Raw genomic sequence first — 12,190 nt, forward strand, 5'->3', positions numbered from 1 at the left:
GGCAGCATCCCTGCCCGAGTCTCTCACCTCCCACTCTGGCTCTGACTGTTGCCTCCTTTATAAAGCCTGGCTCTTCCATCACCCCCACTTGCCCCTCACTGCCGCTGCCAACTCTGGGCTCCATGGACTGGTAAGAGGGGCTGTTCCCTGTCCAGTTCAGGGGACAAGAGGATCAGGTCTTCACTCTAAAGTGGGGATCATTGAGAAGGGGTTAAATGGCTTGATTCTCTCTGTACTGGGGAGGGGGACCTAAGAGGGAGATAGTGGATGCATGGAGAAAGAAAGAGGGTTCCTTGAGGTCTCTGGACTGGGCTGAGATCTGAGGGAGAAGTAGAGTGGTGATTCACCAGTTTCACCGGTTAATAGATGACTGGGGGCTTCATTCTGAGGACAAAGATGGGCTAATATAACAGACATACAGGGCACACACTCACCACATGGAAGTTCATGCATGAGAGCATATCTGCAGAAGTCATAAGGGAGAAACCACTGTGCATGGCCTGTGGGGTACACCCTTTATGATGGAGGAGAGAGGACAGACACCCCACATTCAAGCCCCAAAGGTACACACTGGTGGGTAGGTACACACTGGTGTGGTGGTTACACACAGGCATGGTGGGTACACACACATCTGTAGATACACACACACACAGAGACACACACACACACACATAAATGCACTAGCCTCAGCTGGGCTCATCTTTCAGACCAAGAGCGGTTGAGATGCTAGGGCCATTTGGGTTTATAATAGAATTAGCGCTCAGAGCAGTGCTTGGCCCTGGGTAGACCCTCAGTAAGTGTTAGTTCAGTGAATGAAGGATGAATGAAAGAAAACCATTTGGCTCCAGCTCTGGACCTTGTCCAGTCTCCCAGGAGCCTTGAAGAGTGTGGGGGAGAGGAGGGGATATGAGGAAGGTGTTCCTGTCCGTGATCACCAGCTTGCAGTTGGCCGAGTGCGGCCTGGAAGTGGGGGATGGGAGAAGAGAAGAGTGAGCACCTAGGAGACCAGGAGTCAGGAGATTGGGGTTCTGGTCCCTGCTCTGCTTCTAACTTGTGTGACTTTGAGCTACTTGCCTCCTTGTTCTGGGGTTTAATTTCCCCTACTAGCAAAATGAGGGTTTGCACTGGACAATTTTTATGGGGAGAACAGTTTATAGTGTTCGTTCTGCACTATAAGAATATAGATATTCTTTTTTTCTTTTTCTTTTTTCTTTTTTTTTTTGCGGTACACGGGCCTCTCACTGCTGTGGCCTCTCCCGTTGCGGAGCACAGGCTCCGGACGCGCAGGCTCAGCGGCCATGGCTCACGGGCCCAGCCGCTCCGCGGCATGTGGGATCCTCCTGGACCGGGGCATGAACCCGCGTCCCCTGCCACGGCAGGCGGACTCTCAACCACTGTGCCACCAGGGAAGCCCTGAATATAGATATTCTTATAGTGCAATCTCCATGGAGGGACAGTTGAAGTTTGGAAGAGACCTCAGCAATCCAATCCAAGATGGGACCAGTTTGTCCTATCTTAGTAACAGGATCTTCATGGCTTTGATCTGGGGAATAGTTTAAAAATGTCGTCCTCTCCACCTTCAGGATATAGGGGAGCCGGACTGCCAGGGCCATCACTGCTGCCATAGTGGGGCTGGATGGAACAGCAGGCAGAACGTGTGCTTTAGAGCCTGACAGATCCGGACTCAGTTTCCTTCTGTCTCTTAACAGCTCTGTAATCTTGGGCAGGTCATTTAACTTCTTTAATCCTCGGCCTCCTCATCTGTACAATGGGAGGATAAGAACAACTACTTTGCTGCATGCCCATGAAAATTAGAGATATTTGTGTGAAGCACCTGGAACATAGTAGGTGCCCAATAAATAAATGCTGGTTACTATGAGCATAGAGACCAATAAGGCTGCTCCAGGTACAAAGTGGATTGCTGACTAAAATGAGGCATGAGAAGCAGAGGGGCGGCAAGAATGGGAGGCAGACACTTGTGGCAAAATCTGTCTGTTTACCCCTTTAGTGGAATGAGGGAAAGGAGTAGAAAGGGCCCAAGTCCTGGGCAGATCTCAGTGGGCTTCATGGTTCAACTTTGAGGTGAGATAGGAACATGGCAGTGGGCGGTGGTGATCTTGGCAGTCACGTCAACAGATCATGAGCACCATTAAGTAAGGAAACATCTAGAAAGTGGGAAATTGAAAGGGCTGGAATCAAAGGAGCAAAAGCAGAGGGGTATCTGGAAGAAAAGAAAATGCCCTGAGTCAGAGGCAGAAACCCGGGCAGCGCAGGAAGTCAGAACAGCTGAGTTTTCTGAGACAACTGCATTGCGGTTGAATTTCATGCTGATGAGTGCCAGGCAGATGGAGGGTCTTTGCTTCTGGGAAACCCGGGTGGCTGCGGGTCAGGACCAGGTGGGGTGAAAGAGGGCCTGGGGTGAAAGTGGAGTGAGATGTCTACTGTCCAGGGGCTGGATCCCTTTCCCTCTTCTTTCCAGGAAAAGATGGAAGGATCTAGGAAGACAAGACAATCTGGTGCCTATAAATAAATGGGAGAGGAGGCTCAGGTTTCCCATTGAGAGTCAGATCCTTGCTCAGGGGTTAGCACCTTAAGAGCTGCAGCTTTGGGGAACAGCCAGAGGCCAGCGGGCTGCAGGGAGGAGGAGGAGGAGGAAGAGAATGCCTAGGGGTCGAATCAGACTTAACCCAGGAATTGAGTAGCAGGCTCTGCAATGTGAGCCCGTAACTCTGTTCCGGACATGGCTGTGAACTGAGGTGCAAAACCAACTAAGTCAAGATTTGCAGGCTGAGTGCACGGAGATAAAACCATATGGACAGAGAGGGCTGTCGATTTAGCCGTGGACACAAAGACCCAGAGCACTTCTTGAGATTCTGCATCTCAGGGGTCCAAGAGTCGGGAATGCAATCTGACTGATCTGAAAGTGCAATCCCTGACATCTGGGAGGCACCTCGCGTCTTCCCAAGTGCCTGTCCTCTACCCCGCAGGGCGGCTGCTCTAACCGGATTTCACCCACGAGGAAACTGAGGCTCAGAGCAACCTCATCTGCCAGATCAGCTTATGATCTGCCAGATCAGCTTATGATCAAATGCAGGGCTGGAGCTAGAATTTTGGTCTGTCAACGTCTAGCCCAAAGATCTTTGTGAATATACTTTTATCCAACAAACATTTGCTGGGAACCGACTTATTTAATAATTATAACGCTACCAACGATATCTTCCCTTTACTATGAGCTTACCAGGGGCCCCACAGGCTAAGTGTTTTAAGCACATCAATTCCTTTAAGCCTCAGGAAACCCTCCCAACTTGTAGTCAGGTTGTCCAGATGAGGAAACTGAGTCTTATAAAAGAGGGATTCGCACAGATGAATCAGACCCTGATTCTGGATATGAGAATGTGTATGTTTGGTGGGGGGAACCACACACAAAAAGATCGATTTTCAAGTGGCTTGTAGATCAGTTTAGCCGTTTAATAGTCGCACTTCATATTCAGGACAGGTCAACCAACGGTGGTGGAATCGGGGCCGTACCTGCGAAAATGAATCAGCCTAAATTCTGCTCGGGCTGTACAAAATAGACTGTAAAGACAAAAACGAAATTAAAAAAGCAGATGGTAGAGTCCGTAGGGAAAGCCAACCGAGGCAACGAAAAAAATTAGGAAGTTGATCAGAGTGCCCCCTGCAACAAAAGAGTCACTTCAGGAGGTCAAAGCGGCCGGTTCAGGGAGGCACCCACCGGGAAGGGAGTTTCGTACCCGGTCGCACAGGCCATTCCTGGCGGGGGAAGAGAGGGGAACACCCCTACCCACCGCGCTGGATATCTCAACCAACTCTGATCTTGAGAGAAGTTTTTAGGTGGGCGCCGCAAACGCCCTGAAATTCTGCACTGTGTTGCAAAGGGTTGCACTGTGTACGTGCATTTGTTTTTCTCAAAGGAATCCAAGACCCTTCCCCAAAATTATGAACCTTGGGTTTAGACATTCAGATGAGAATCGGGAAGGAATGGTGGCAAGGGGTGGCGCAAATCTTTGCAGAAGTGTCCTTTCCAGGGCTGTCCCGGCGCCTGCCCCAGCTTTCAGAGCCGGGGGCGCGCGGGGGCGCGCGGGGGCGAGGGTGGCTCCTCGGGCGCAGGGCGTAGGCTGAGCACCTCTGGGACCAAAGAGAGCTCGGGTGTATTGGAGAGGCGGACCTGGGAGGCGCTGGGGTTGCTGCCCAAGGGTAGATGGAGAGTGAGGGCTGAGGCGCAGGTAGAGACGGGCCAGACGGATGGGAAGAGGAGAGGAGGAGGTTACTCAAAAAAAGGTGAGTGGCCGGAGAAAGAGAGCCGGGCAGCAAGAGAGAGAGAAAGGACCGGGGAAGGTGCTGGTGGTGGAAGGAAGCGGCGGGAGGAAGGGTGAAGGGGGGCAGCGGCCAAGACCCGCTTCTCACGGCCTAGGTCTGGGGGGTAGACCGGACACATCCTTGGCGCTCAATCCTGTTTCCTTCTTTTCTCTCAGTTCTGGGGCAGCGCTGCCCGACTGGGGCGGGTGGGTGGAGGGCCGTGGAGGCAAACGGCGCCCTAGGTTGACTCGGTGTCACCCCCAGGACCCGCCCCCTCCTCCATTCCCGCAGGGTCAGAGTCCTGGGTGCCCGCCAAACCGAGACAGCTCGAGGGCAGTTTTCCACCCGACGGGGCGGGCCCCGGATCCTGGGAAACACTCCGCCCAGGCCCCTCGCCCCAGCAGTGCGGGGGCCAGGGAGGAGCGAGGGAGGGGGCAGGGTGCCACCTAGATAGCGATTCCCTCCGCCCGACCCTCCCCGCTGGCCCGGCCCGGCTCGGCCTCTGGTGCGGCAGAGCCCTCAAGGGTTAAAGGCGGCCACAGGTGAGGTGGGCGGGGCCGCGAATTCGGGAAAAAGGAGCGCAGGGCCGAGGATGAAGGCAGAGAGCGCGGTGAGTCACGGGCGGAGCTGTCCTCGCTCGCTCGCTCGCCGGCTCCCGCCCGCCCTCCGCCCTCCGCCCTCCCGCCGCCTCTCTCCGCCCCGCCGCCGCCGCCAGCCGCCGGGTCTTGTTGCGGCCCCCTCTCGCCCTCGGCTCCTGCCTCTCGCCCTCGGCTCCTGCCCCTCGCCGCTGGAGAGCGCCCGTTGGGAGGGCGCCAGCCTGCCGTGCCAGGCGCCCGAGCGCAGCCTCGAGGTAGGAGCCCGGGTCCGGGCGGCGAGGGGTGCGCGCATCGGGGATCGTCTCGGAAAGACGCGCCCGGAACGCGCTACAGCCTCCTCTGGCCTCGGGGGAGGTGGTCTTAAAGAATCCGAGGGGCTTAGAGCCCCGGCGGAGTGAAAACGGGGCGGACGGGCGAGGCTGGAGACTGGGGAAACTGGAGCGACTGGGACAACTGGAGGATTGGACCCCTGAGGACCGGGAGTACAGAAGTCCTGACCACCTGAGCACCGGTGATGGGAGAGGCAGCCGGCGGAAGGGGGAAGGAGGGTGTCTCTACCAGCCTTCCCGCCTTGGGGAGCGGCACGCAGGGGTACGCGCCCGGCTGTCTCCCTTCCCGAGATCTCGGTAGCAGGCGAGTGCATCCCAGGATCGGGCTCCCTGGCCCTGTGGCGGGAGAGGCCACTCTGGAGCCTGGATCGTTAGCCTCCCCCCACCCCCCGCCCCCAACCCCTGGGGCCGTTCCCAGGCGCCAAAAGCTATTAGGGTCCCAGGCCTCTCTGCTCCCGCCCAGCCCCTGCTGGGCTGCCCCGCCTGGGCCTGAGGCTCCATTCCTGCCGCTTCTCCCTGTTCCTTTCTTGTGGTGAGGCAGCAGGAGCCTGAGTAGGCGCCCCAATCCCCCTCTCCCTCCCTCTCCCAGACCACCAGGGCGACCTCCCTGGTCCCAGAAGCAGAAGGTGGTAGGGTCATCCGAATCCTGATTTAGGAAGGAAAAGTCCCTGCCCTAAACCACTGTGTCTCCTCCCCCATCATCAGAGAAGGCTCAGGCACCCAAACCCACATACTCCAGGCATCACGGCAGGGCTCCCAGACCTTAGGGAGAGGTGGTGAGACGAGGGGGAACTTCAAGCAACAGGTATGTGGTCCAGAGAGGGGTGGGGGGTTCTTTAGGTTCCCGGTGGTTTAGGGAAAGAGAAACAGACCAGGACTATACTGTATATACCTCTGGTTCACAGAGGTATATACAGTACATATTTACTGACTGAATGAATAAATTTTTTTCCAAGTGACTTCTCCAAATATGGCCTCAGTTTTCTCTTCTCTAAAATAAGAGAACTGGCCTGGAGCAGTAGTTCTCAACACTTGGCTGCATGTTAGAATCATCTGGAGAGCTCCTAAAAATGATCCAGGCCTAGAATGCACCCCCTATGTAATCTCTTTGGGTAATTCTTCCTCTTAATTTCTGTGTGATTCTGGCTTTTCCTGTTGCTTCCCCCGCTCTGTCCCTGAATCCCTTAAGGGGGTGGCAATTTTATCTTCCTGAGCGTGCTGGTAAGCTCTTCTCTGGCTGACCCCTCCGAGCTTCACATCTGGTCTCCCCTAGATTGGAGGACGGCAGGGGTAGCAGCCAGAAAGCGGGCTGGGCACTGGTGTAGGTCAGGACAGGGAGGGGGGCTTAGTTTCTCTGGCGGGGAGAAGTCTCCTGGAAACCGGCACTGCAGTTGCACCCCAGGGAGCTGAAGTCCCTGCCAGAGGGAAAGGGGCATGGGAGTGGGTTTGGTGGGGCTGAGGCAACCCCGCCAGGCAGGGAGCTGGGGTGAGTGGTGGAGAGCAGTGAAAGGCTCTTCTTCACTGAGCATGCCTCAGGGATGGAAGGAGAGCTCTTTTTCCAAAACCTCAGAACCTGCTCTGGGCTTCGGGAAGTCAGGTCACTTTAAGCTTTGGGTTAGACCACCTCCCTCTCCCCAACTGTGTCCTGAGTTAAACTGGGGAAGCTGAGATAGGCCTAGATTCTCCATTTGGGCTGGCAGCAGATCTGCGGGTGGGCGGGCATGGGGGCAGGGGTTATGGGGCAATGCCACTGCCCCTCCCACTGGGCTGGGCAGCTACAATGGTTCCAGCACTGTACTCTAGTTGTATCCGACTGACCTACTTGCCTGGGACCAGCCCAACTTCCAGGATGAGCTGGGTCCTATAGGAGGGATCACCCAGCACAAGGTAGACTTCCACCATCCTCTGCACCTCACACCCTCAACCCTTCCTAGCACTCCCAAGTTCTCTTAACTGACCTTTAGTCCCCACCCAGACATGCCTTCCTCTTTTTCACCTGGGGATGGGAAAGAAGCATTTGACGGGGAAGGGAACTGGGCTAGGACGGGAAATGAGACGGTTACTTTCCTCATTTTACCTCATCTTTTTCTCCTTTAGGTCCCACCTGAGGTGCCCTTGACCATCCCTGTCCCCCACCCCACCCCGGATCCCGGCAATGCTAACCGCCGTCTGCGGCTCTCTGGGCAGCCAGCACTCGGACGCGCCTCCCGCCTCCCCGCCGCGCCTCGACCTGCAGCCTCTCCAAACATACCAGGGCCACACGAGCCCGGAGGCCGGGGACTACCCCTCCCCGCTGCAGCCTGGAGAGCTGCAGAGCCTCCCGCTGGGCCCAGAGGTGGACTTCTCACAGGGCTATGAGCTGCCGGGGGCCTCCTCTCGGGTAACCTGCGAGGATCTGGAAAGCGACAGTCCCTTGGCCCCGGGACCCTTTTCCAAGCTCCTGCAGCCGGACATGTCACACCATTACGAATCGTGGTTCCGGCCGACACACCCAGGCACCGAGGATGGCTCTTGGTGGGACCTTCATCCGGGCACCAGCTGGATGGACCTCCCCCACACGCAGGGCGCGCTGACCTCACCTGGCCACCCCGGGGCGCTTCAGGCTGGCTTGGAGGGCTACGTCGGAGACCACCAGCTTTGTGCCCAGCCGCCCCACCCACACCCGCACCATCTCCTCCCAGCCGCCGGAGGGCAGCACCTCCTCGGGCCTCCCGACGGGGCGAAGGCCTTGGAAGCGGCCGCCCCGGAATCCCAGGGCCTGGATACCAGTCTGGATGGGGCGGCCCGGCCCAAAGGCTCCCGGCGGTCAGTGCCCCGCAGCTCAGGCCAGACCGTGTGCCGCTGCCCCAACTGCCTGGAGGCGGAGCGACTGGGGGCTCCGTGCGGGCCCGATGGGGGCAAGAAGAAGCATTTGCACAATTGCCACATCCCGGGCTGTGGGAAAGCCTATGCCAAGACATCGCACCTGAAGGCACACCTGCGCTGGCACAGCGGCGACCGCCCCTTCGTGTGCAACTGGCTCTTCTGCGGCAAGCGCTTCACGCGCTCCGACGAGCTGCAGCGCCACCTCCAGACCCACACCGGCACCAAGAAGTTCCCCTGCGCAGTTTGCAGCCGAGTCTTCATGCGCAGCGACCACCTGGCCAAACACATGAAAACCCACGAGGGCGCCAAAGAGGAGGCTGCCGGGGCGGCGGCGGGAGAGGGCAAGGCCGGCGGAGCGGAGCCCCCCGGGGGCAAAGGCAAGCGCGAGGCCGAGGGCAGTACGGCTGCCTCCAACTGAGCTCCTCGTCCCGCCTCCCCGTCCCGCCTCCCCGTTGGTCTCCCCTGGGGCCATCAGAAGAGAGCCCTCTGGCCTGATGCCCTTGTGGGGGTGGCTTGAGTAAGAGAAGGTGGTTATTTATTGAGAGGGAGGGAAAGTGGTGCGGGGGTCCGGGAGCCGGGTCGCTAGGGGTTTCATAGTCTCTGGGGCTGGACAGGACGGACGCGTTTGACTGGGCGGGGAGGAGCTGCGCATGCCCATCAGTTCTCCCCTTCCTCGCTCTTTCACTCACGCCCCGGGGCTGGGGGGTTGGGGTGGACTACCCTTACGGTGGCTGGAGGGCCGAGGGGATAGGTTGGAGGATACGGCGCGTCCCCGGAGCAGAGCGGAGTGGGGCCGCCCCGGGCGCTCGGGGTAGTTGTCTGGACACGTCGTTAGCGCCTGGGAACCCGGACATAAAAGGGCCTCTGGAGCCGCGCTGCAGCCCGGGTCCCTTTCATCCCCTTTAGAGTGCTTTACCCCGGGGTTTCCGGAGGGAGAGCTGAGATGGGGTAGCAGAGGCTGGGGGTTCCCCTAAGGGAGGAGTTTCTCTCTGGCTGGGAGGGTTGTCACCGCAGAAATAAAGTCTCTGATGTGCCTCCTTATTAAGCCTTCCAGACCCCGTCTGATGGAGCCACGAGGGAAGAAGGGAAGAGCGCCAGAATGGGCGACAGCTTCCAGCCAGAACTGTGGGGTGGAGGAGGGAGCTAGATGTGGAGGTGGGAGCTAAATGTGGAGCTTGAGCAAGGAAGTCTCCTCTAAAATGAGAGAAAGGGATTTGGTCAGGGAGTGGAACTAAGCCCTTCCCTCTCTAACTCTGATTCAGTCCTTAACTCTTGGTCTTTATAAAAGTAAAGTTCAGTAGTCCACTCTCACCTGTCACCCCAGGCAGGCCTTCAAGGCAGCCAAGAGCCCTTGCTCCAGAACTGATGTAGCTCCTCACCCTTGGTGCCTGGCATTTGCCCTCCCCTTAGGGATGGAAGGAAGAGGGTTCCCTCGGTTGGGTGAGGGTAGGTGGGGTTGTCCCAGCAGAGGGACCTCCAGCGGTTCCTGCTCAGAGCGCAGGACTCTGTCCCTGCCTGGCCATCTGCTTGCAGAGAAGCTAAGCCCCACTCTTTCTTTAGCTCGACCCTCCCCTTTCGTGCTGCCTACGAGCCTTGCCCCTCCTGTAGAGTGTGTTAGGAGGCTCCTCCCCATCTCACGTCTTGTGGGGCTCCCCCCCCCGTCCATATGAGGAAGTTGTCCTGTCACTGGAAGGGGCCTGCCTTCTGAGGTGATGTCCACTGTCCCTGTTCCCTTCTTTAGATGCTAGAAATACATCCTGATGGTGATCCTGGAGTGGGGAACGTGGGGAGGGGGGAAGCCAGAAGAGGCTGAGCCAGGCAAAAGGAAAAAAGCTGATGGGGGCAGGGACCGACAGGCCACAGGAGCCTGGAACTAGTGGGCTTTCCCAGGCTCCAGGTAGAGGCCTTAAGATTCCCCCCGACCTCCCGTTTCCCTGCCTTTCTTTCTCCACCCAGAGCCCTGTGCAAGGATTAGTTGTGTATTGAGTTTTTAAGTTATAAGCAAAGGGTATTTTATTTAATATTAGGACATGTGTGTTCATGTTGTGTGTACCTATGTATGTGTGTGTTTCTGTGTGTGTGTGTGTTTCTCTACTGAGCCTGGGGTCTCCAGCCAGGGAGACCCCATCTTGTTCACCCCAGCCGAGGTCCTGGAGCCTAGGCCCACAGCATCTCTTCCTTCCTTGGGGATATCAGTCCAAGGACTGGGTGCTATTGGGAAGTGGGGCTGGGATCCGGGTGGGAATATGTTTGTGTAGAAGAGAGCCCTTCTTAAGAGGGATGGGGTGACTCTCCCTGAAGGACGCGTGGGCCTGGGGTACGTTAAGAAGTAATGTCGTTTCTTTATGCTCCCTCTTCCCCTACCTCCTGCTAATCCGACCAGAGGTCCCTTTCCTTGCTGAGAGGGCTGGGGGCAGAAGAGAGTTGGCAGTGCCTGCAGGTTGCCTGGCCAGGTGGATGAGGGGGAGTGAGGGAGGGCGCTGTGGGTGTGAGATGCCGTTTTCCTCCCTCTGAGGAAACCAGCCACCTCCCCCTTTGCCACTAGGACAGCCTTTCCCAGTGACCGTCCTCAGGGGAACTCCCAAATGTGTGCTGGGGAGAGGACAGCGCGGATATTCCCCCCGTGGAGGCCCCGAGCTCTAAGGTGTGCTGGTGAGGGCTTTGGATAGGTGTTCTTCTGCTCCCCTCTTTTATAGATCTAGGTTGCTTGGCTGTCTGCCCCCTTCTAGGCAGCCCCCTAGAGGAGAAATGTAGGATTTTTTTTTCTTGAAGTGCTGTGAACCCATTTTGGGGGGGAGGAGGAGGAAGAAACAGCCTGTGTTTTTTATGCCATAATAAAGTCATCAACCACATCACTGCTTCATTTGTCTTCCAGCTCCGGTTTCCTTTTTGACTCATGGTGTCTCAGCAGCAAGGACCAGGCTGGCTGCGGGGTGGGGTGGACACTTCTCTTTGATCCTGCAGCCCTGGGCAGCCTCACCTCCCTTTGTTTGGGGGCAGAGCTGAGCTGATTGAAGGGTCTGATCCTGCCCGGAGGTTGTTGATGCAGAAGGAGGTGGCGCTCCCTCGGGGTTGCTAGCTGGGCTGACTGTCCGTCCCTGGTCTTCTCCTGTGGAGATGAAAAGGTTCTAGATATTTCCTTCCTCTTCCACATGGAAGCCCCCTCTTTCGCCTCCCCTGCCAAGAATGCCGGTTCCCTGCCTTCCCACAGATGGCCAGCCCCTTGGGCCCCTCACCCCACCCCCGTGGGTGTGTGCCTGTCAGTCAGGCCTTCTGGCTCAGAGAGGTGGGGGTGACTGAGAGCGATTTCTTCACCCAGGATGATCCCTATCAGGGACAAGGTGAAGAAAGGCAGCCAGGTTATCTGATGGGCTCCCACCCAGCTGAAAAGCACGAGGGAAAGGTTCCTAGTGCAACTCCCAGCTAGAGACCTGCCACAGTTACGCAACCACGGTGTGCACAGAAGTTCCTCACTGGACCCATCGGGAACCCCCGGATATGCACAAATGCACACTTCCCCAGGCTGCTCAAACGCCCGGTGCGCAGTTGGTGCCTAATACACATCAGATGAGTAAAAGCCTCATGGCTCCAGAGCCCCAAACCTAGGAACGTTGACACAGGATCCGTTTTGGGCTCCGAGGGGGCAGCGTAGGTTGTTACGTTCTTTCACCTTTTTCCATCCTACGTCTTGGCCACAGTTATCATCTACCCCAGTGGGATTCCTATTTCCCCCACTCTAACCCTAACCTCATTTCTCAGAGCCGAATCTGGTACCCAGGCTGGCCCATTCCACCACTTGTTTGGGAGAGTCTGGGGTCACAAAGTTTCTTAAATGGGGGCGTCAGAATGATTTAGGGGTCACAGAGGAAAGCAGACCAGCTGAGGGGCCAAACGTCTGTCTCTGTCCGCCTGGGTGGAGGGGGGACAGGCAAGTTACGGTGACCTCAGGCCCCCCCCGCTCCCTGGGGCTCCTCTTTTGTCTTCCTGGTTCTGGGGCACTTAGACCCCAGGAGTCTGGCGAGTCCTCTCCTGCTCTCCCCATTGCTGGCCCCAGGGACACAAGGGCAGCTGTGGGGCCGGCTG

The 12,190-nt window shown here is 57.4% G+C and overlaps 1 protein-coding gene across 1 annotated transcript; it reads left to right on the forward strand.

Annotated features, from left to right (window-relative positions):
• Nucleotides 1-7,397: 7,397 nt before the first annotated feature.
• On the forward strand, nt 7,398-8,525 carry SP6 (Sp6 transcription factor; the record flags this gene model as incomplete). Its single annotated transcript, XM_079725209.1, has 1 exon — nt 7,398-8,525. The coding sequence occupies one exon, from the start codon at nt 7,398-7,400 to the stop codon at nt 8,523-8,525; it is 1,128 nt and encodes a 375-aa protein (XP_079581335.1).
• Between the last annotated feature and the right edge of the window lie 3,665 nt (nt 8,526-12,190).

Source organism: Hyperoodon ampullatus (assembly GCF_949752795.1).
Source record: "Hyperoodon ampullatus genome assembly, chromosome: 19".
Lineage (NCBI taxonomy): Eukaryota > Metazoa > Chordata > Mammalia > Artiodactyla > Ziphiidae > Hyperoodon > Hyperoodon ampullatus.